This window comes from Python bivittatus, unplaced genomic scaffold, assembly GCF_059951505.1.
Source record: "Python bivittatus isolate LINGU-HERP-01145 unplaced genomic scaffold, Pbiv_v1 ctg000590_np1212, whole genome shotgun sequence".
NCBI classification, from domain to species: Eukaryota; Metazoa; Chordata; class Lepidosauria; order Squamata; family Pythonidae; genus Python; species Python bivittatus.
Genome location: NW_028277086.1, coordinates 21595659 through 21620547, shown reverse-complemented (window position 1 = coordinate 21620547; position 24889 = coordinate 21595659). Strand labels below are relative to the sequence as shown.

At 37.0% G+C, this 24889-nt stretch overlaps 1 protein-coding gene across 1 annotated transcript in view; it reads left to right on the top strand.

Annotated features, from left to right (window-relative positions):
* Nucleotides 1-3078: 3078 nt before the first annotated feature.
* The window catches only part of SPAG1 (sperm associated antigen 1), a 34055-nt gene continuing 12244 nt past the window's right edge, over nt 3079-24889 (top strand). The window contains exons 1-11 of the mRNA XM_088149085.1: nt 3079-3434; nt 3979-4138; nt 5057-5182; nt 5775-5839; nt 6151-6260; nt 7077-7182; nt 10274-10404; nt 11632-11738; nt 19852-20005; nt 21021-21440; nt 21845-21944. Coding sequence (XP_088005211.1) covers nt 3283-3434; nt 3979-4138; nt 5057-5182; nt 5775-5839; nt 6151-6260; nt 7077-7182; nt 10274-10404; nt 11632-11738; nt 19852-20005; nt 21021-21440; nt 21845-21944 — 1631 coding nt within the window. The 5' untranslated portion in view covers nt 3079-3282. The remainder of the gene's footprint in view (nt 3435-3978; nt 4139-5056; nt 5183-5774; nt 5840-6150; nt 6261-7076; nt 7183-10273; nt 10405-11631; nt 11739-19851; nt 20006-21020; nt 21441-21844; nt 21945-24889) is intronic.

Genomic DNA, 24889 nt, shown 5'->3' with positions numbered 1-24889 from the left:
AAAGTGCTTTCTGGCAGTCGAGCGGGTCAACCGGCGGAGCCTCTCAGGTGCGAGCGCGTGGGGGTAACTGGCTGCTGACGTCGACGGCGGAGGGGGGGGCGCCCGTCTCGCACCATCTCTTCTGGGACGGGACTGTTGAGAAGCGGCGGGGGGGCGCTCGGCTTTTCTTGAAACAGGTACCAGTCCGAGAGTGGGGTAGCCCGGGAGACGGAGTCAGCGAGAAGGGAAAGGGGGTGGGATGCAGAGGAATCGGGAAGAGCGGGAAAGTTTTTTGGGGGATACCAATAGGGACAGTTGGAGGGTGCCAGCGGAGGAGGGCTGCCCGTGAGCGCCGTGAACACGGGTTTCGTTTGGGGAGGGGCAGGGCAGGGTGACGGGGAGCTGAGGCAATACTCGCCTTCCATTTCCATCCGCCTTTTCTTCCGTGTCTTGGATCGTAGATGTGATTGAACGGCAACTCCCAGCATCTCTTGCTGTTGGCGTTGTTGGGAATTGTAATTGAGGGGGAACAAAGGGGCCTCATCCTGGCCTTGGCTTAAAGGCCTCTAGAGCGGTGTTTTCCAAACCTGGCAACTTTAAGAGGGGTGGACTTCAACTCCCAGAATTCCCCAGCCAGCGTTGTGCTGGACTCCTTCCCACTTTTAAAAATGATGGAGGACCTCAAAAGAGCTTTTGCTTGTATGGGTTATATTTGTCGATGTTTACCATATTAAAAATTAAAATTGATGTATTCACTGCTGCTAACCACTTCTCACAATTGTTTGATAGGATTTTAATATTGTGTTTTTTTTCAACATAGGCTGGCAAACAATTTCAAGTTTGCGGACCCCTGAGAGGGTCTTGGTGCACCCCTGGGGGTCGTAGGTCCAAACTTTAAGAAACAGTGGATTAGGTTAACAGATTTTGTGAATCTCAGGAAGCCATATTTTTCAGTTTAGTACATAGCAACAGTTGCTAATCATTTGGAAAAAAAGGCTGCTATATCATTTTATAACGACAGAGGGCTTTTACATGAACATCTTCCCTCTTAACGAAAACTGTGCCTTGTTGCTACTCTTTATACATTTCTCCTGGGTTTTTTTGTGTGTGTTTTAGAGTTCACTGATAAAAACAAAGTGGGGTAAGTTGTGTATAAGCATTAATTCCAGCAAGATGCATGAAATCTGAATTTTAAAGATTTGATTTGACTAGAAAGGGGAGATGTCATTGGCTTTCAATTTTTTATTGTATCACTTGTAATGAAACAATTTAGCTGCTTTTTGAGTGAAGGGTATGGCTTGTGCTAGAATATACTTTAACATATCATAATGTAATTCCAAAGAAAACCAAAAATAATTTCCAAGATGGTCATTTACTATGTTTAAAATTTTGTAGCACAAAATACTAGTTGTAGAGTGATAGGCGCATTTGCCTGATGTGGCAAAATACTGTAACATGACATGTTATATGTTACAAAATATAAATGGTTATATGCAAAGATGTATTATAGGAATCAGTACTCCTTTGATTTAAATCAACTGTGTAATTGAAGAAAAATGAAGATTTCCCATTACATTTCTCCAGTTAAGTTACATTTCTCCAGTTACATTTTTCTGCAGTTACGCAGTTGATTTAAATCAAAGTACTGATTCCTATAATACATCTTTGCATATAAAACCTATTATAATTATCTTATGGGTAAAAATCTCTTGTGATGCCAGAGTGGACAAAGGGAAAAAGTGATAATTGAGCGGTATTTTTCAGCATGAATAACTTATTCAGTAAATGATGAAATTCCAAAGAGCAACTGGATATTTTTACACTCTGGGTTTTGCAGTCATAAAATTAAAATGAGCTATTTAGCCCCTAAAGTCCAATATACCACTCATTGTGATAGCTACTCTAGTTGTCCGTAAATAGCAAAAATGAATTTATAAACCTGTTTTTCATTTTTATTTCTTTGCTTGCTACCATCTCATGGGCTTAACTTAAGGGCAGAATAATATTAAAAATAATAGTTTGATAAAATTATGAAATATCCCTTTATTTAAGGGATTTAAATATCTTTGCAACATCATCTATAATGTGATTTGAAAAAGGTGTGCTTTTGGCAGTAGAATAGATTTCTTTTTTCTTCTGAGCAGCCATAAATCTGCTCCAGAAGATTCAATGACCTTTCAGATCATATTTAGGGGGTGCAGAGCAGGGATAGAAGGAAAAAAACCCTGTAATATCAGTATTAGTCTAGCTGTCTATTGTTGAATATAGGCCAACATTATCAGATGTCAGGTTATTATCACCAATACTGGAATCTTTGAATAGTTAATATATTTCCTTAGGAGAGTACATTATATCTTGATTTAATATCATAATTCTAAAGAATTCTGGTTTCTTAGAAATGCAGAGGCAAGTTGGTAACAAATTATCATTCTCACTTGGTTTCTTTTGTGAGTTCCTTCATACTTAATAGAAGTGTAGAATTTAAAATACTGTAGTTCTAGTCCCAGAAATGGTTCTGTTTGATGATTTCAAATAAAAAAGCTGGCATGTATAAAAGAGGTACATGAGGAAAGTCTGAAAGTATTTTGCCTTATGTTTCTGTTCTCTTTCCCATCTCATATTGTTTTATTTAAATTTTGTTTTAATTATAAATTCTTTAAAAATCAGACAATGTGATTTTCTGGATTTTTTCCCCCATTTTGTCTCTCATAGTTGAGGTATACCTATGATGAAAATTACAGGCCTCTCTCATCTTTTTAAGTGGGAGAGCTTGCACAATTGGTGGCTGACTAAATACTTTTTTGCCCCACTGTAAATGGGAAAACATATTGTAAAGCAAAAGTAGCTGGAGTTGGTATTGTCTTTATTTATTAGAATGCCTGTGGGACCCACACAGGCCTCCTTGGATATATTTGAATAAAATGGTGCCCAGGACAAAAACTGAAAGTAACTTAGAGTGGTGGAGAACATTTTAGGGACTACAGAGTATAATATGGAGCAGTCTCACCTGCTTTCCTTCTGAACTGGTAAATGGTTGTTTATGATTAATCACATCTAATGTAGCAGCAATTTTGTGAGAGCATGAAGAACATGGTCTCAAATTCAGATAGGGCTACTGATACCAAAAGTTGTATACAGCTGCTGCAAGCTGATCCAGGTCAAAATTAAGGTTGAGACTGACATCTTTCTTCTATATTTGAAAATAGTTTTCAATAGGCTTGAACAGATTATAGCATTTTATTTTATAACTTGTGCAATTGCATAAATAATCTTGAGAAAATATATTGGAAATTATTAAATTCTATGTTTCTAGTTATCAGTGCTAATCAAATGTCATCCTGGTTGGGTCATGAAACCACGAAAACATACCAAATTCCTATTGACCATCTGGACTACAAATTCATTGAAAAATGCACTGATGTTAAGCATTTAGAAAAGATCCTCAAGATATTAAGGTAACATTTAAATGATTATTTCTTATTACAGTAAAAATAGATGAAGAAAATGAAGTGGTGATCCTTGCAATGAGTGTCTTGCCTTTTATTATGAAGGCTATCATAGGATGTAATAATTTGCAATTAAAATTTTATCTGTCATTATATTGAAATGACAGATTTAAAAAATTTCTTGCTAAATTCATTTAAGTTGGTAAGAACATTTAGATTTCTAGAGGTCTTTTTTTGATTTAGTGTAGGTGGAAGCTCTAAATCTGATTAAGTTAAAAAAGTAGGGGAAAATATACAAAACAAGAACTATAGCAAAAGTAATTGGCAAGCCAAATGTGTATAGCAAATCAAATAGCAATTGACTCTAGATATGTTTGTGTGTGTTGAGAGTGGTGATTCTACAAAAACTCCCAAAGTTGAGGGTTTTTATTCATGGTGGGGAGGGGAGGACAAGTATTTCATGCAAGTATTATTATTTATGCTTTAACTGATGGAATAGTAACGTATAACAAATATGTGTTCAGTTGGTGATGTAATGTCCTGTTTATCTTAGGTCAGGTGAGGAGGGTTTTTTCCCTCACCTTACATTATTTTGTGAAAACCGCATTGAGTGTTTGGCTCCAAATAGCAGAGTTCTTCGAAAAGAAAAACCTGTAGCCACTGCTTCTGATTTTACTACTGAAGAATGGAAAAAAATAAATGATGACATGATGGTAATTCATAACTTCATTCTATAATGTGAGAATAATAATTTAGGGTTTCATCTAGTTCCCTGCTCATTTCCCCCTCCTATTCTCAGCTGACTGCCTTCAACAGACTAGATTCATCTATTTGGTGAATAAACAAGTTTTAATAATTCTTGGTCTTAAATTTTAACATTATTGTCATACAAAGTACTTTATCTGAGATCCTGTTTTTATGAGAGATAGCAATATACTATATGCTTTTTTATTACATCTCCAGCTATATTAGACTGCAAATCTATACTACTCAGGGGTTTATTAGAATTGTAGTCTAGAACAATTGAAAAGTGTATTAAGAAAATCATTTGCACACACACACACATGCGCGCACAGTACAGGTAGTCCTCGACTTACGACCATTCGTTTAACAACCATTCAAAGTTATGCTGAAAAAAGTGACTTACAACAAGTCCTCACACTTACGACGGTTGCAGCATCCCCATGGTCATGGGATCAGAATTTGGGTGCTTTGCAACCGGCATGTATTTACAATGGTTGCAGTGTTCTGGGGTCACATGATTGCCATTCGCAACTTTCTCAGGGGGCTTCTGACAAATAAAGTCAATGGAGGAAGTTGGATTCACTTAATGACTGCATGTTTTGCTTAATGACCATGATGATTTGCTTAATGGCAAAAAAGGTTGTAGTATTGGGCATGACTGATTTAATGACCGCATCGCTTAGTGACAGAAGTTCCGGACACAATTGTGGTCGTAAGTCGAGGACTACCTGTATTGGCTTGGTTTATATACCTATTTTCTCTCTTGCTGAAACTGCAGTAAAAAGATTAGAAAATCATTAATGCATCTGTAAAAAGTGTATTGTTACCTGGAATGTTTAGGTTGCAGATTTGAAATATAGCAAATCAAAGTTATCTGTTTGTTTTAGAGCTGGATTACAGAAATGAAAGAAGATGAGTATAAAATGCGATATGCTACAACTGAAGTTTTCAAAGAAAATGTGGAAAATTTACCACCAATTCGTAGTTCAGAGAACCATCATTCCCTAAGTCAGGTTATACAATATCAATATGTGAATTTTATACTTTGTGGGGAAAGGGGAAGAGAGAGCGAAAGTGCCATTCTTCACTAGATGTTTGCAGATGATAATATTTGTAATTTAAAAAATTTAAGAAGCTCTTAAGTTGTGTGTCCAATTTGATACATTTTATTTAATTGTGGTCTTAAAATGAATTCAGTGACCTCCCTAGAATGCATGTATCTTGAAACAGTTGTTGAAGATATTTACTTATTTATGTTAGATTTATTTTCTACCTTTCCTTTATGAGCTCAAGGCAACATACATGGCACTGGATCCTCCCATTTTTTTTTCACAACTACTAAGAGATAATGACTGACCTAAAGTTATTCAGTGAGTTTTCAGGGTGAGAGGGAACTTGAATCAGTATCTCCCCAGTCCTCAACCAGTACCCTAATCACTAAAGAAACTTAATTTAGATCAAGAAGTTACTGACAATTGTAAGCTAGCATGGCCATTTATTGCGAGAGTTGAGCTCACCTTGAGTGAATCTTTATCTCTGGTAAACAATAGCAAAACAAATTTATTTATTTATTAAAAATATTTCTGTAATGTCTGACTGTTACAGAATAAAACTGCAAAAACAAAGCAAAAGAAGAAAAATATACCAAGGGACTACAGAGAATGGGATAAGTATGTTGGATACCTTCTGCTAATTACTTGTAATGGAGAGATGCTTTTACCTATTGGGACATAACTGTATGCAAAGTGTCCTTATGACCCAGATTCAATCCCTGGTGTTGTTGGTATATGTGTTTCTAGTACCTGCACTGGGAAAGACAGCTGCCTGGGATTGTGAGGGAGCACTGCTTTTATTGGTTGGCCACATGGGCTGTGATGGATCACTGGCTTCAAGTAAAGGATATTGTTTTGCCCTTAAACCATATTGTAATTAAATCTTACTGTAATTAAAAAAAATTCCACTAAATCATTTTGAATTTAAGGTTTGATGTGGAAAAAGAATGTTCCAAAATTGAGGACCAAGAAGACAATTATTCTAAAACCAGCATTAATGATACCATAAAATTACCAAATGCAGAGATAAACACAACAGGTAAATAATCCCCAAGGAACGTATAGTTTGTTTTGTTACAGTGTAAGAGGTCTAATACCATAAAAGCAGTTCTTGTTTCAGAAATAATTGATGCTCTAAAAATTATGGCACTTTGGAAACTTTGGTTAATTATATTGTATATCTTAATGACATCTATATCTATATCTCAAATGTTTAAATTCCCATTCTCAGAAACATAGAATGTTATTCTGCTTTTATAATAAAAATTCTACCATTTTATTATGCTTTGTCTCTGAAGAGATAGCATTGACATCAGTAAAACAAACAAGCAAAAACATTTTTCTGATTGCATATCTTCTCCAGTGAAGTAGTTAAACTAGTAGTAGAAGCCAGTTATTTTGAAAATGAATTTTTAAAACTTATCCTTATCCTTACCATGTTGGAAGTGACTGTTTACATAACAAAATTAAAAATTACAAAGAACAGCATCAACTGTTATCACTTCAGTCCTGACAGAGTTAACCCACTCAAACTTCCTTATATACTGAGCAAGATCATTGGCTTCTAGCCTACAGCTGTTCATTAGTTGACACTGTTGCCTAAGGTCTCAGGCAGAAGTATGTTCCACCTTTGCTACTTGAGATCCTTTTAACTAGACATACTGAGAATTAAACCTACGATACCCCTGCATGCAAAATCTGTATCCTACCATAGAATTATTGAAATGCAGAATTACTGCTTGCCAGATCAGTGCACTTTTATAAATCACCCATAGCTATGAAAGTTAAAATATTTTTATAGAAGTGCTTTTGCCTGCAAATGTTGTTCTTTTCATTTATAATAAGAATTTTCTAGGTATGACTACAAAAGAAAAGACATCGGCTGCTCATCGTGAAAAAGAAAAAGGTAATGAAGCATTTGTCACAGGTGACTATAAAGAAGCAATTGCATACTATAGTCGGTAAGTTACTGCTATTTGAATGATTCTTGCCAATTTATTACAATAATTATACTTTGGCTTTGATTAAGAGCTATTGAACAAATTAAGAAACTTAAATATTTGCTTTCAAAATAATAATCAGATGGGAGTTCTTATGTCCTATAAGGAGAATCTATCAAATTAGTATTCTGGAACCTCTGTGAATGTTTTACAACTGGAAGAAAAGGCTACAAACTGTACTACAGACATGCTGCTTATATCATGCATATTTACTGGAATTTAATAGTCTAACTATATACAGACTTATAGCTATGATAAAGATTACCTTTTCTTGTGGTCTTTCGTGAAATACAGTGGGGCAAAAAAGTATTTAGTCAGCCACCAATTGTGCAAGTTCTCCCACTTAAAAAGATGAGAGAGGCCTGTAATTTTCATCATAGGTATACCTCAACTATGAGAGACAAAATGGGGAAAAAAATCCAGAAAATCACATTGTCTGATTTTTAAAGAATTTATTTGCAAATCATGGTGGAAAAGGTCAATATCAAAAGTTAATCTCAGTACTTTGTTATATATCCTTTGTTGGCAATGACAGAGGTCAAACGTTTTCTTTAAGTCTTCACAAGGTTTTCACACACTGTTGCTGGTATTTTGGCCCATTCCTCCATGCAGATCTCCTCTAGAGCAGTGATATTTTGGGGCTGTCGCTGGGCAACACAGACTTTCAACTCCCTCCAAAGGCTTTCCATGGGGTTGAGATCTGGAGACTGGCTAGGCCACTCCAGGACCTTGAAATGCTTCTTATGAAGCCACTCCTTCGTTGCCCGGGCAGTGTGTTTGGGATCATTGTCATGCTGAAAGACCCAACCACATTTCATCTTCAATGCCCTTGCTGATGGAAGGAGGTGTTCACTCAAAATCTCACGATACATGGCCCCATTCATTCTTTCCTTTACACGGATCAGTCGTCCTGGTCCCTTTGCAGAAAAACAGCCCCAAAGCATGATGTTTCCACCCCCATGCTTCACAGTAGGTATGGTGTTCTTTGGATGCAACTCAGCATTCTCTCTCCTCCAAACACAGTTGAGTTTAGACCAAAACGTTCTACTTTGGTTTCATCTGACCATATGACATTCTCCCAATCCTCTTCTGGATCATCCAAATGCTCTCTAGCAAACTTCAGACAGGCCCAGACATGTACTGGCTTAAGCAGGGGGACACGTCTGGCGCTGCAGGATTTGAGTCCCTGGTGGCATAGTGTGTTACTGATGGTAGCCTTTGTTACTTTGGTCCCAGCTCTCTGCAGATCATTCACTAGGTCCCCCCGTGTGGTTCTGGGATTTTTGCTCACCGTTCTTGTGATCATTTTGACCCCACAGGGTGAGATCTTGCACAGAGCCCCAGATCGAGGGAGATTATCAGTGGTCTTGTATGTCTTCCATTTTCTAATTATTGCTCCCACAGTTGATTTCTTCACACCAAGCTGCTTGCCTATTGCAGATTCAGTCTTCCCAGCCTGGTACAGGTCTACAATTTTGTTGCTGGTGTCCTTCAACAGCTCTTCAGTCTTGGCCATAGTGGAGTTTGGAGTGTGACTGTTTGAGGTTGTGGACAGGTGTCTTTTATACTGATAACAAGGTCAAACAGGTGCCATTACTACAGGTAACAAATGGAGGACAGAGGAGCCTCTTAAAGAAGTAGTTACAGGTCTGTGAGAGCCAGACATCTTGCTTGTTTGTAGGTGACCAAATACTTATTTTCCACCATGATTTGCAAATAAATTCTTTAAAAATCAGACAATGTGATTTTCTGGATTTTTTTCCCCATTTTGTCTCTCATAGTTGAGGTATACCTATGATGAAAATTACAGGCCTCTCTCATCTTTTTAAGTGGGAGAACTTGCACAATTGGTGACTGACTAAATACTTTTTTGCCCCACTGTAGGTCTTGCAGGGCTACAGAAAATGATCCTGAAGTTTGTACTCCTTCATTAGACAAGTAGGGATTAGAATATGAATTTGTCAAATGAAAGCCCAACTCAGGGTATTTTGATAATTCTAGCTGCAGAACCAAACTTGGTTAATTTAGGATCATAGAATCAGTTCCTTTCATGGTCTCATGCTGTATTCCTGGATAATTGTGATTGTTTCACAGTCTTTATTGCTAAGACCAAAGGGAGATTTGGGAATTGTTTCGGCAAAGGGCAGTAATTTTTTTTTTCCTGAGCACCAAGCACAAAAACGGACAGCTACAGCTTTCCTCTGCAGCTGGAAGTTGAACACGACAAGGGGGAACCTCTCTGCAATGTCTTGTATGATGAAGCTTAGTCAGATGCAAATAAATGATCTCTGTTCCCTCCCAATTCAATGTTGGAGATGTCACTATCACCAGAGAACAACCACAGATACATGCACATATCCGGAACATGCTCTTCCCTTTTGGGAGAAGCAACATTATGAAATAAATAAGCAGTAAGCAAAATAAATTAAAGATAGGAAAGAAAAGAAAAGAAAAGAAAAGGGAATCAAACTAGGTCTGGTTTACAGCAACACCATTCTGAATGTTTATTTTGACAAAGCTAGTGGGTAGAACAGTGCACTGATGAGCTTTTCCAATTTAATCTTTGTATTATGGCAAGATATTACATGAAGGTTTATATTATAGCAAAACTTCCCATTGAAAGCTGAATTTATTCGAGCTGTTATATCAAGAAACACAGGTATGGTGATCTCACTGTAGAAAATTATTTCTGTTCAGATTTTTATGTGCCCTTTTCAACATGCTTTTTTTCCTGTTAATTATTTGATCAGAGTTGATTGCATCTGCTCTGATTATGTCATTTTTTTCCCCACTGGATCTTGCCTTTGATTGCCTTTGAATATGCGCAAATGTTTCTTTTGGATTTCTGAACTATATCTCACCTAATTCTTTCTGTAGTAATGCAAATAAGTATTTGCAAACTGAGGACAATGTTGCATATGTCTGTTAAAAGTGAGTTTTGGCTGTAAAAACTGATGCAACAATTAAATCATCAAGCATTAAGCTGCTAGTAACTATTTATTGAATTGTCTGGGTTGATTTCAACCGGCTTCCTATATTTTGCTTTTTGCAGGAGCATATCTGCATTCCCTACTGTAGCTGCATACAATAACAGAGCTCAGGCAGAAATAAAACTCCAGAACTGGCAGAATGCTCTTCAAGACTGTGAGACTGTATTAAAAATGGAACCTGAAAATATAAAAGGTAGAATTAAACATATTTCTCAAAAGATTAAGCGCTGAAACAAATGACTTATAATTATTGAAATAAGACTAGTATAAGTGGCAGTAGGTCTAAGAAATTTTAAACAAAGTATAAATTATGGTCTTTTTTAGTGACTTCTCCTTTTAAGGCTTCACTAATATACTAAAAGGAAAAGATTATTTGGAGTGGGTAAGGGCAATCGCATTGTGTCCATTGGCGATTCTTTTAAAAAGCTGCATTTTTACTTAGCTGTGTGAACAGTTGCTACATGCACGTCCTCAAATGATCCGAATTACTTTTTGCATTTGAACCCAGATCACTGCACAATCCTATAATCAAATAATGTCAATTTAATACCAATAATTTATTATACAGAAAGTTCAGATGTATTGTAGAGTATGAAACTTATACCCTTATTATTTAGAATTAACTAGAAATTGTTTATTTATTTAATAGCTGCGGTTTATACACTGTTCCAAGTGAAAATTAAGTATTCACGAGGATGTGGTTTAGTCTTCACATGTTTCTTTGGTGAGAAAAAACAGTGACAGCATAAAAAATCTTGAGTATTTCCCTATCGTTACCCTATATTCACTTCAAAAGTTTACTCTCCTTCATTTTATGCCTGATCTGAAACAAGCCTAACTAGGGAATGAAAAAAAGAAATACTCATTTGATATACCAAAAATTCCTTTTGGTTATCAATAGGGTGGATTTTTTTAGTTGTCCACAGTAATGAAAGAAAAAGAAAGATTAAGGGCAGATTGGAATATGAGTTTCTTTAGCTTTATGCCAGTGCTTTAATTGTGAGATTGCAACTTAGTATTTATATGTCATTTGTTTAAATGTGTTATTGCAAAAACAAACAAACAAACAATCATTTGGCATCCACATTAGTGGACAAATCTTGATGAGATATATATAGTCATGATATACTTATCTCCAAATCTCATTTTTTTCCTTTCTTCCCTTTCTTCCACCCACTCTCCTCAACACAAGAGAACTGCAATCATTTTAATAAAATCTGTATAGTCTACAGATTGCCTATATGTCAAATGAGATTTTTTTTTAAAGCCATTGATCTATATTACCTGAATATTTTGCTATTGAGACTGATTATATATAATGAATACTTAATTATTTTATATTTACAGTATATATGCAGCACTAAAAACTTGTCACTTAGAAGAAAGTGATAACTGTATTTATCTGTTAATTAATCTGTAGCTCTTATACGTCGTTCCACTGTTTATAGAAATCTACAGAATTTTAAAGCAGCTGCTGAAGGTTTGAGGAAAGTATTACATATTGATCCAAAAAATGCCATAGCTGAAGTAAGTATTAATACTTATTTTGAGATTGTTGTTGTTTAGTCGTTAAGTCGTGTCCGACTCTTCGTGACCCCATGAACCATATTGCGCCAGGCCTTCCTGTCCTTCACTGCCTCCCTGAGTTTGCTCAGTTTCATGCTCATTGCTTCAGTGATGCTATCTAACCATCTCATCCTCTGCCGTCCTCTTCTCCTTTTGCCTTCAATCTTTCCCAGCATCAGGGTCTTCTCCAAAGAGATCTCTCTTCGCATTAGGTGACCAAAGTATCTGAGCTTGAGCTTCATTATCGATCCTTCCAATGAGCAATCAGGGTTGATTTCCTTTAAGATTGACTGGTTTGACCTCCTAGCAGTCCAGGGGACTCTCAAGAGTCTTCTCCAGCACCACAGTTCAAAGCCATCAATTCTTCAGCGCTCAGCCTTCTTTATGGTCCAGCTCTCACAGCCATACATTACTACTGGAAAAACCATAGCTTTGACTATGCGGATCTTTGTCGGCAAGGTGACGTCTCTGCTTTTTAATATGCTATCTAGGCTTGCCATAGCTTTCCTCCCAAGGAGCAAGCGTCTTTTAATTTCATGGCTGCAGTCTCCGTCTGCGGTGATCTTGGAGCCCAAATAAATGAAGTCTGTTACTGCTTCCATTTCTACCCCTTCTATTTGCCAGGAATTGATGGGTCCAGATGCCATGATCTTAGTTTTTTTAATGTTGAGTTTCAAGCCAGCTTTTGCACTCTCCTCTTTCACCCTCATCAAGAGGCTCTTTAGTTCTTCTTCACTTTCTGCCATTAGGGTGGTATCGTCCGCATATCTGAGGTTGTTGATGATTCTCCCTGCAATCTTAATTCTGGCTTGTGATTCTTCCAGCCTGACATTTCTCATGATGTACTCTGCATATAGGTTAAATAAGCAGGGTGACAGTATACAGACTTGTCGTACACCTTTCCCTATTTTGAACCAATCGGTTGTTCCATGACCGGTTCTAACTGTTGCTTCTTGGCCCACATACAGATTTCTCAGGAGACAGGTAAGGTGGTCTGGTACTCCCATCTTTTTAAGAATTTGCCACAGTTTGTTGTGATCCACACAATCAAAGGCTTTTGCATAGTCAATGAAGCAGAAGTAGATGTTTTTCTGGAACTCTCGTGCTTTCTCCATGATCCAGCGAATGTTGGCGATTTGATCTCTAGTTCCTCTGCCTCTTCGAAACCCAGCTTGTACATCCAGTAGTTCTTGGTTCATGTATTGCTGAAGCCTAGCTTGTAGGATTTTGAGCATAACCTTGCTAGCATGTGAAATGAGTGCAATTGTGCGATAGTTTGAGCATTCTTTGGCATTGCCCTTCTTTGGAATTGGAACATAAACTGACCTTTTCCAATCCGGTGGCCACTGTTGCATTTTCCAAACTTGCTGGCATATTGAGTGCAGCACTTTAACACCATCATCTTTTAGTATTTTAAATAACTCAGCTGGAATACTGTCATCTCCACTAGCTTTGTTGTTAGCAATGCTTCCTAAGGCCCACTTGACTTCACTCTCTAGGATGTCTGGCTCAAGGTCAGTGATCACACCAGCGTGGACATCAGGGACATTAAGATCTTTCTTGTATAGTTCTTCTGTGTATTCTTGCCACCTCTTCTTAATCTCTTCTGCTTCTGTTAGGTCCCTGCCTTTTTTGTCCTTTATCATGCCCATCTTTGCACTAAATGTTCCTTTCATATCTCCAATTTTCTTGTAGAGATCTCTAGTCTTCCCCATTCTATTGTTTTCCTCGATTTCTTTGCATTGTTCATTTAAGAAGGCCTTCTTATCTCTCCTGGCTATTCTCCGGAAATCTGCATTCAGTTACTTATATCTTTCCCTTTCACCCTTGCTTTTCGCATTCCTTCTTTCCACAGCTATTTGTAAAGCCTCATGAGACAGCCATTTTGCTTTCTTGCATTTCTTTTTCTTTGGGATGGTTTTAGTTGCTGCCTCCTGTACAATGTTACGGACCTCCGTCCATAGTTCTTCAGGCACTCTGTCTACCAAATCTAATCCTCTAAATCTATTCATCACCTTCACTGTGTACTCACAAGGAATATGATCTAAGTCATACCTGAGTGGTCTAGTGGTTTTCCCTACATTCTTCAATTTAAGCCTAAATTTTGCAGTAAGAACCTCATGATCTGAGCCACAGTCAGCTCCTGGTCTTGTTTTTGCTGTCTGTATAGAGCTTCTCCATCTTTGGCTGCAAAGTATATAATCAATCTGGTTTTGGTATTGACCATCTGGTGATGACCATGTGTAGAGTCGTCTCTTGTGTTGTTGGAAAAGAGTGTTTGCTATGACTAGCTTGTTCTCTTGACAGAACTCTATTAGCCTTTGCCCTGCTTCATTTTGTACTCCAAGGCCAAACTTGCCTGTTATTCCGATTACTCCTTGACTTCCTACTTTAGCATTCCAATCCCCCATGATGAAAAAGACATCTTTTTTTGGTGCTAGTTCTAGAAATTGTTGTAGGTCTTCATAGAAGCGGTCAACTTCAGCTTCTTCAGCATCAGTGGTTGGGGCATAGACTTGGATGACTGTGATATTGAATGGTTTGCCTTGGATACGCACTGAGATCATTCTGTCGTTTTTGAGGTTGTACCCCATTACTGCCTTTCCCACTCTCTTATTGACTATGAGTGCAACTCCATTTCTTCTAAGGGTTTCTTGCCCACAGTAGTAGATATAGTGGTCACCCGAATTAATTTCACCCATTCCCGTCCATTTCAGTTCGCTGATTCCCAAGATGTCGATGTTCAATCTTGTCATCTCATGTTTGACCACATCCAGCTTGCCTTGGTTCATAGATCTTACATTCCAGGTACCTATACAATATTGTTCTTTAGAGCATCGGACCTTCTTTTCGCTTCCAGATACATCCACAGCTGAACGTCCTTTCGACTTTGGCCCAGCCGCTTCACTCTTTCTGGAGCTACTTGGAATTGCCCTCCGCTCTTCCCCAGTAGCATATTGGACACCTTCCGACCTGAGGGGCTCATCTTCCGGCATCATATCTTTTAGCCTTTTAACATTGTCCATTGGGTTTTCTTGGCAAGGATACTGGAGTGGGTTGCCATTTCCTTCTCCAGTGGACCACATTTTGTCAGAACTCTCTGTCATGACCTGTCTGTCTTGGGTGGCCCTGCACGGTATAGCTCATGGCTTTACTGAGTTACACAAGCCCCTTTGCCACGACAAGGCAGTGATCCATGAAGGGGTTATTTTGAGAGTTGTAGCATTAATATGTAACAATGCTTGTATTACACTCCTTTGTTGCTGGACTTAAATTATAGTAGGTGTGCTAACCCTTATTTGAATTCTGCTAACTTAGTGGCTGTAGCATTTGGCAGAACCCTATTATAATGTGGAACCTGGAATTTCTGATCAAGACGTATTGTAACCAGACAGGGGCAGGTGTATTCCAAGTTCTGTTAGCCTGATAACTGTTTAATTATGGGTTCCTGTTGGAAATAGAAACTGGCGATTCTCTTCTGATAATTGATTATAGAGATGGCATCCAAGAAAGTACGGCCACCAGTTTTCCCCAAGGTGACAGCCTCAAACTGAAAAATATCTAATGTTTATCCTTTTAGTTGTATGAGGAGATATGAGAGATACCGAAACAATGGTTAACTATATAAGAACCAGTTATAAAATAGAATCTCACATTTAGAAAATCTTGGGAAATCTGTTGTCACATCTGTTGTTGATTAAATGAAGCCTGATAAGACTGTTCAGAGCAAAGCCACTTATTTAGAATTTTAGTCTCACCTTTAAATGATGTGGTAGGTATTCCAAAGAAGAGAAGGACTATCCTCTTCTCTTAATAAAAGCAATAATACATTAAATGTTGGTCCTGCCTTAAGGTTATCAGCTAGATTATTCCAATCTCTCTTCTTCATATATCTGATAAGTGTTGGCCAATTATTGTTAAGTTTCTCAAATTTGCCATAAGAGATAAAATCTAAGAAAGCCTCATATATTGATGGTATTGAATGGGGAAATAAGATCCATATAATATTTTTCCTGAACTACCTTTGGAAATCCAAGAATATATCTTCTTTGAAGGATAGAAAACTGCCTATGTTTGCTATTGTGCTTAATTTCAGTTTTAGGCTGAAGCATCTAATTAGGCATTTGTTTATCTCATACAGTTGACCTTGACTAGAAGGAAAAGCTAGAACTGCAGGTAGTGATAAACTCCCTTTTCCTTCTCCTCACTTTCTCTTCCCCCCACCCCAATCCTTGAAGATACCTGAATTTCAGTTGGTCCTTGAACAGAAATAGGCTTTCATTTTCACTCTGTATTTTTTGCCTGCTGGTCCAAGTAATAACTACAATAATGCTTAGTTTATTAAAAGGTGCAGCGGATGTCAAGATGCCGTACAATAACCCAATAATAGCAAAATCAGGAATGGATATCTTAATTTTCAGTTTCCATCTGTTTGCTTTTCAATTATTTTTGCTGTTTGGTCTGAAATTATGGGGGTTCTATCTGTACTGACTTTCTATTTATTATCAGGCCAAACTCAAGGTGTTGGCTATTATAAAACTCTGAACAGGGAGTTTATCAATACAGATATGGCAACTGTCTTTTTTTCCTGTTCTCCTTCTGAAATATTTTAATAGCCCTTTTTTTTATAACTTGGGATGTTAAAGGGTTGGCTAAAAGAGAAAAGATTGGGAGATCAACCCTTAGCTCTATTTAAACACTGCCAGTTGATCATAAATTGGTTAGAGAGGATCAAAATAAAAAACCAGATCTCTTTTTAGCTTGTGCCCCTCCCCCTACCACACAAAGTATACCTTTGAATTTGTAGTATTTTGCATGATTATATGTATGCTTTTAGTGAATATTCAGGGTTCTGTTATTTCTGTATCTCATTCCTTTTCACCTAAAGGTATATGGTATTGATGTTACAACTATTTCAGACAATGTTACTCCTCAGTAATAGCCTCAATGGACAATAATTTGCATCCAATGCAGATGAATATTTTTGAAATGAATATTTATTGAAAGACAGGTTTGGAGGGTGGTTTTTTTTTGTTTTGTTTTTTTGCACTGATAGGAATTCAATTTCACCACTCATCATATACAGTAAAGCATTTATTAGAGGTCATATTACCGCATATACTTCCCATAAAAAGAAACAATGATTAATTAATGTTAAATCTCTAGATTAGAAGCAAATGAACATTTCTTTGGATCTGATGTTGAACCTAGGAGGAGTGAGCTGATAGAATCTTCCTTCCCCAGGGTAAAAGTACTTATCATATGGAGCAAAGCTAAACCAAAACCTCTATAAATGCCAGCTCTAGCTACTCTAAGGATTTCTTTACTTGAGCCTTCTCTGAATCTTATTCTCTCTCTGCCTGCCATTTTATACAGTTTTATATCCAGTGTTTTTTATTTACTGTAATTATTTGTGTAGTTTTAATACTTTTCTTTTAATTGCATATACTGCTTCAAGGTGGTTTTGACTGGGGAAAGTGGTATAAAATATAATAAATAAGAAAGCAGTGAAATACTTTTCCTGTGGTAACCTGGTGGAAACTGACACAAAGGACCATATTCTGACTTCTTTGATTTTGCAAAAGAAACTGGGAGAAAAGTACATATGTATCATTTGGTTCTCCATGTCATTTAATTAAAACAGTGGTAGAGAACTTTTGGCCTTCCAGATATTGATGAACTATGCTTACCGGCATTGTCAGACAACATGACTAATGTTAGGATGTTGAGAATTGTACTCCAACAACATGTGGAGGCTCCTTCCCCTAAATTCAATAGATTTTGGAGGGTTTAAGACAAAATGTATGAAGCTTTATTATACATCTTCGCTTTGTATAATTAATGGATTTTGTTACTATGGTATGTTGTAAACACTACACATTTTTGAAAAAGGCAGAACAAACTAAACCAAACTATAAAACATTTGTGGAGGAAATAAATAGCTGTATACTATAACAAAGTTTATAGAAATTCCATTCTCAGGGTATATTCTTCTAAACCCCTGGCAGTTAATGGAACTATTATGTCTTACTTACATTTGTCTGAGGACATGTAGCTGAACATTGCAGGAGACTTGAGTGCTTAACTTAATGAATATTTTTTCTGTTTTTTTTTCTTTTTGATGTTTTTACTTAGAAGATGGTACAGTTAATAAGGAAAACCAGAAATAAACCATTGTGCCTCACAGTTATCTTGGTAGAAGTAATTCTTTGTATGTGAAACTCACTCACCTGAGGAGATACCCTACTTTGTAGTCCTGCACTAATGTCATTCTTAGGGTAAACATTTATAGACATAATAGACATTGATCCATTTTCAATTTAAAAGTAATTCTAGCTTTGTTTCATGGCCATCTGAAGGGAGAAGAAGGGGTACAAGTGTCATAATACCACCTCTGCTCTTGTTATAGTGTTGCACAAAATATATAGTACAGTGGAACCTCGGGTTACGAATGCTTCTGTTAACGAACTTTTCGGGTTACGACCAGCTCCGGCCGCAAAATTTTGCTTCGGTTTGCGAACTCCGCCTTGGGGTACGAACAGGATACGCGGCCATTTTCCCTCCCGTGACACGGTCTGCGGCCATTTTCCTGCCCCTGACACGTGGTCCGTGGTCATTTTCCGCCCTTGACACGTGGTTCGCGGCCATTTTTCCGCCCCTGACACGTGGTCTGCGGCCATTTTCCGCCCCTGACACATGGTCCACGGCCATTTTCCGCCCCTGACACGTGGTCCGCGGCCATTTTTCTGCCCTGACACGTGGTCCGCGGCCATTTTCCGCCCCTGACACTTGGTCGTAGGGAGGGGGACTCTCCCTCCAAGCAATAGCCGCCTCCCTGTCCTCCACGCCAGAACGGATTAACGGTAATTACATTGAACCTTATGGGGAAATTTGCTTCGGGTTGCGACCAATTCGGGCTGCGACCAGAGTCACGGAACGAATTAAATTCGTAACCCGAGGTACCACTGTATATAAAAAGTGGAGCTTGCATTGTGATTTGTGACACTGTTTTTGTGAAGAAACCATAGGATTCCATGGATGTTTCTGCTTTGTTTAATTTTTTCCCCAAGTACCTGTTAGTGTAGATTCCCCACATTATGCCCTAGTTCTAAGAGGTTTTTTTTAGCAGGCAGCTGTAATATGCATCTATGAGTTTGGGATCCTTCTCCTGTAACTTTTCTTGTTTCTTTTCTGAGATGGTACAAGCAAAAGGAACACACAGAATTCTGATGAGATTGCAATCTAGGACATTACCACATGTTAGCATTTCTGCTCTCCAAGGCCAAACTGTTTTGAAGTTGGCCATGTGATTGTCTTCATTTCTCTGACCTTGGATCCTAAGAATACATAGAAAACACTATGAGCCAACCAGCAGGAGAATGTAAAAATAATTTAGTCAGGATTCTGCACTAGAGTTATAGAAGTTCCTAGAGTAACAAAAATCCTTTCCATCCTTGCTCCACCCAGAAATAGGAAAAAAAAAATGGCTAGTATCCCCTTACCTGTACTTGACCATTATTCAAAATATCTGTGCTGTTGATGCAAGGAGAAAGCTACCTGGCCATGAAGATGTGAGTCTTTCTGCTTATAAATTTCCACTGGAAGTTGTGATGATAAATTGCTTTTCCTGATGGCAAAGCTTTGGTTGTAGGTTGCAAAGTAAACTTTTGGTTGTAGGTTGCAAAGTATGTGAGAGAGGGGTCATTTCAGCTCAAGAGACTGGCAGGCAAAGTGAGACAAGAATTCAGCACACACTGCTTATACTGTACAGAGAGAGGAATTGGAGGGCAGGTGGACTATAGGTATTGCAAAACTGGTTAGAAGTAGTATCAATTCTGTCATGATTAAATGACATAGAGTTGGATCCAGATCTAAATTATGCTTAAAGAAGATCCACTGAAAGAAATTAATGTATATTAATAATGACTGACACCAAATCTTGGATTTCTATGAGCTTACAAACATAACTAAATTTGAATCTAGTCAGTTACTAAGATTTGTACAGTTACAAGAACAAATTCCAATATTTTGCCCTGTTTTTTAAGAAAAATAATATTACTATTATTCTATACAGAAGAACCTATCAGATATTGATAAGAAGCTGAAAGAATCAGAACCTGTATCTCAGACCCAAAGCAAGGGGAAAAGAATATTCATTGAAGAAATAGAAGAATCAGAAGAGCAAGGGGGAAATGAAGAAGAATTTGAAAATGGCTGTGGAGATAGAAGTAAGTTTATTTAATGTTTCATTTCAGAAACAGTGAGCAGATTCCACACTGTTTTTAAAACACTGTCCATTTATCTAGCTCAGGATTTTTACACAGATTGTAACAACTCTCCAAGATTTTGGATGGTTCTTCAAACCCTACCTAGTTATGTCAGGGACTTGAATCTGAGCCTGTCTCTGTGCAAAGTATGTATTCTGTCACTGACCTAAGCTCGAATAAAGATCACATTATCTATTTGCTATCTGTTGAATTCCTTACAGTTTCAGTATCAACAGTTTTCCTTTGATAAATGTTCACATTAAAAGTCTGAATAATGTTTTGGAATTATTGTGCAACAGTTTCCAAGTGGGAAATAAATTAAGGCTAATGACAAAATATTTCTGTTCATATTGGCAAATTTAAATAATAACTAAAAGTGCACCCAAGTTTTGCTTTAAAGCAGTGATGATGATCTATTCAAGTTTAGTGTATTCTGCAGGATAATATCTGAAGGTGACACTTTAGAAGTTTACAGTGTCTTTTCTTTATAAAGCTTTTTAAAAGCAAGTAATTTATTTAGCTATTTTCTTCAGTAGAAATAAAAACATGTACATTTTACAAAATAGTACATGTACTAAAATAGTCTTTTCTACTTAATATATATCAGTAATGACACAGTAAGTCTGCTTGTTAACGTAGTCATGACTGCTAATGCCATATAGTTTACTCAGAGTGTTTTCATTGAATACTTAGCATTTAGATGGTTAATTCCAGGTGAATTGTATGCCATTCAAAAACAGGGTCTCAATAGTCCTTAAAAGAACAACAGATTTGACAGTTTTAAATTCCTGTTATAGCAATTGTTTTGACTGTTGTGTTCACTTACAAGATACAAAAATCTTGGGTTAAGGTCTTTTCAATAAGCTAAATATCTTGTGACCTTACTGATGCACATTTCAGTCCACCCCTGCTTTGCTCTGACAATCGTTCCTTCCAATGATGCAAACTCTAACCTAGCTGATTCACTTCCTTGTAGAAACTGCAGTGCTTGTGGGAAGGGAGAGCACAAGTGAGCAAGCTGAAATGGGCAATGTACAAAAGAAGTTCCATAGTCGAGGAGGCAGCTGGAAACCAGAACATAAAGAAGCACAGAAGCACAGAGACCCTTCCGAGAACAGCATTAAAAAAGGCACATCTGAGGAAAAGATACACGAATCTTTGCAGGATGGTAAAAGTGAAATAAATGGCTACCTGAGCAACAGTAAAAATGGAAAGGAAATTGGGAAAGGAAAACCAAAGGATGTAGAATCAGCAGCAGCTGGAATGAGCAGTTCTACTTTGCTTCCTCCTAATGCTGCAAAACTGAAAACTGAAGGAAATGAATTATTTAAGAACGGGCAATTTGGAGAAGCTATGCTGAAATATTCTAGAGCAATCGAAAATGTGCTCAGTTCAGGTGAGATATATATTTTAATAAAACGATTGAAGTTTTTCTAATGGTAATTTTAAAATACCACTAAGCTTTTCTATATTTTCCCCATTTGTTTTGTTCTAGAAACTAGCAGATTAAAGGCTCCTTTGCAGTAGTAAGCAGTTATAAAATTGAATTCAAATTCAATAGTTAAGTGAAATAGATTTTGTAATGTAGACTTCATAATAGCTGAATTAGGGTTACGTATTTAAAATTAACTGCATAAATAAAAGAAAATTTCCTTGGAGCAATTGAATTACTGTAATTGTGCATTTTCAGCACATCTGTACTACTGCCATGAAACTTGGGAACCTAATGATGCATATTTTTATGGTAACAGCAATTGCATTTCAGTAACCAATTTTCACAATAATTATGTGTAATTCTAGGAATCCAAACTCCAGAGGATTTAAGTATTTTGTATTCAAACAGAGCTGCATGTTACCTAAAAGAAGGGAATTGTGCTGACTGTATTCAGGATTGTAACAGGTAAATAACTGTTGTTAACAGGGAAAATATACCCCCATGAGTATGACAGTATTTGAGTTAGATTTTTAATTTTTATAAATTGGAAGGTGTAACCTCTATTAATGTTAGCACACATTCCATTGGGATATATTGCAACTAACTTCCTTTGTAAGGCAAAGGAAAGAGGACGATGAATAAGTTAGTTAATATTTCTTCCAAATTGCATCACAACGGCTGAAGGGTTTTAATGTTAAAGGAAGTTCATTATAGAATTTGGATGGGTGTTTATGCATGAATTTCCTGTTTCATATTTAAGCCTACAGTCATGTACAGGATATCTACAAAGGGTTGCATCATAATTACAACATGGTTGCAAATTGTGTAGCAGGGTTTCCCTGAAACACTGATATAACCATGCAGTCTGTTGTTGAAAGATAATGCCATCAGTATCTTCTCTACTCTAGAACATCCTGCAATGTTTTTAAAATGTCTTCTGTTTTTGTGTTCTTAAATGTTGTCTAGTGAGTCAGATCTCATGAGGACATATATAAAAAAGGCAAAAATGTTTAGTTTTTCTATTAACTAGAAAAATACTAGATGGCAAATGCATAATATTATTATACTAACTTAAAAGATGTATAATATACATCTATAATCAAACTATATACAGAATACTATGGTATTCTATAGTGAAGCCAATATTAAAGTATATTATAATATTTTATGCTAAATATCTTCTTATGCAGTTAATAAGTGTTTGGAATTAAATTATTATTTAGTTACACTCACTATAGTTAAAATGTAATTCAAATTTATTATAAGCTTTCAGATATTAGATTGTCATGGATCGATGCTGTTATAATTGTCCCAGGCAAATAGAAAGCTAAAATAGAATAAATTAAAATAGAAAAGGTAGGGTATTGCTTTGGGATTAAATATTACTGGTTTACTGTACTACAGTATGACCCCAAAAATTCTTCATGGAACAATATAGACAGTTGCAGTCAAATGGACAAATGAGTGGCTATAACTTACATTCCAGTGGTTTCTGTGGATTTCCTCTAGTAAGCCTAAGTCTAGATCCAATATATTTCTATACACAGTAATTCTCCTACATACAGCCTACCATGTATTTATTTTTTTTTATTTATTTTCAAATTTGTATGCCGCCCATCTCCCCTAATGGGTGACTCTGGGCGGCTCACAATAATAAAAAAAGAAAAAACACAGGACTCTCCAGACATGGACATAATCTATAAATAGTTAAAAAACATATATTAAAAATGGCCTAAAAACCTCCTATAATTTGGTCCTAAAAAACCTGTAAGATGCTGGAGGGGGGGGACAACCCCTCACCCCACCAGCCATCTCCACAGGTGCGGGCCCCCCTCTGGCCCCCAGGCCTTCTGGCAGAGCCAGGATTTGATCTCTTTCCTGAAGGCCATGAGGGAGGGGGCACACCGCACCTCAGGCGGCAAGATGTTCCATAGGGCGGGCGCTACAGCAGAAAAGGCTCTCTGCCTAGACCCCACCAATCGAAATTCCTTGATGGGTGGGGTCTGCAACCTGCCCCTTCTGCTGGACCAAGTGGGGCGGCCTGAGATGTATATCACATAAGGAGCAATAGACCTGCTAAGATGAAAACTTCTGGTGCCTTGCTGTATCTTTCATGGATAGAGTGATGTAGTAGAGCTAGGAAATGTGAATTCTTGTCTGTACAGGTAGTCCTTGACTTACGATCATTTAGCAACCCTTCAAAGTTTTGACAGTGCTGAAAAAAGTGACTTATGACCAATCCTCATACTTACAACCGTTGCAGCATCCTCACAGTCACATGATCAAAATTCAGGCGCTTGGCAACTGGCATATATTTACGACAGTTGCAGTGTCCTGGGGTCACGTGATTGCCATTTGTGACCTTCCCAGCTGGGTTCTGACAAGCAAATTCAATAGAGTGATTAGCTTAATGAACGTGTGATTTGCTTAACAGCCACTACAAAAAAGTCATAAAATCAGGTGCAGTCATGTGACATCTTGCTTACTGACTGCACCGCTTAACGACACATTTTCCGATCCCTGTTGTGGTCTTAAGGCAAGGACTATCTGTACTGTGCAAATGCAGTCACAGAAATGCTATCCTCATATGCTATATTTCAAAATCTATACAAATGCCTTTATGGAGATATTGGAAATTTAATTTAATTTAATCATACAGTAATTAACAAAATATTAAAAATACAGAAACAAAAAAAAATAGAAGATAGAAAGTACACAAAATTTAAAAAATTGGGAATGAGTACATTTGTAACCTTGTTATATTTGTAATTTTAAATGTTCAGTATTTTATATCTAAAAAGGTGGAGTAATCTATTAAGAATTACTTTGTTGATGTAACTAAAACACGAAGAGCAGGTGTGAATCCAAAAACTTTAATTAAAGGATTCTTAAAGACTCTTTGCTGCAATGTGAATTTTTCAGCCATGTAATTTCCTACTTTAATTTTCCAGTGTATCATTATAAGAAACTCTGGCAGCCAACAACAAAAAATTAATTTCCTGTGTTGTATCATTTTATAAATCCTAGGAAATAACAACAATAAAACTAGATTAGCATTAATTATTGAAAGTCTATTGTGCAGTCTTTCCAGTTTCCTGAAAAAGTTTCAACCAGAATGAGTAACTAAATGGGCATTTCCATCAAAGATGTTAGCTTCATTACATGCCCTCCAACACAGTCTGGAAATGTGATTACAGTAATATAATTTAACAGCATGTGGTAAATATTAAGAATTTGTCTTTATAAATTCTAGATGATCTACCAAAATGCTTTTAAAAGAAAGTTTAACCTACAGTGGGGCAAAAAAGTATTTAGTCAGCCACCAATTGTGCAAGTTCTCCCACTTAAAAAGATGAGAGAGGCCTGTAATTTTCATCATAGGTATACCTCAACTAGGAGAGACAAAATGG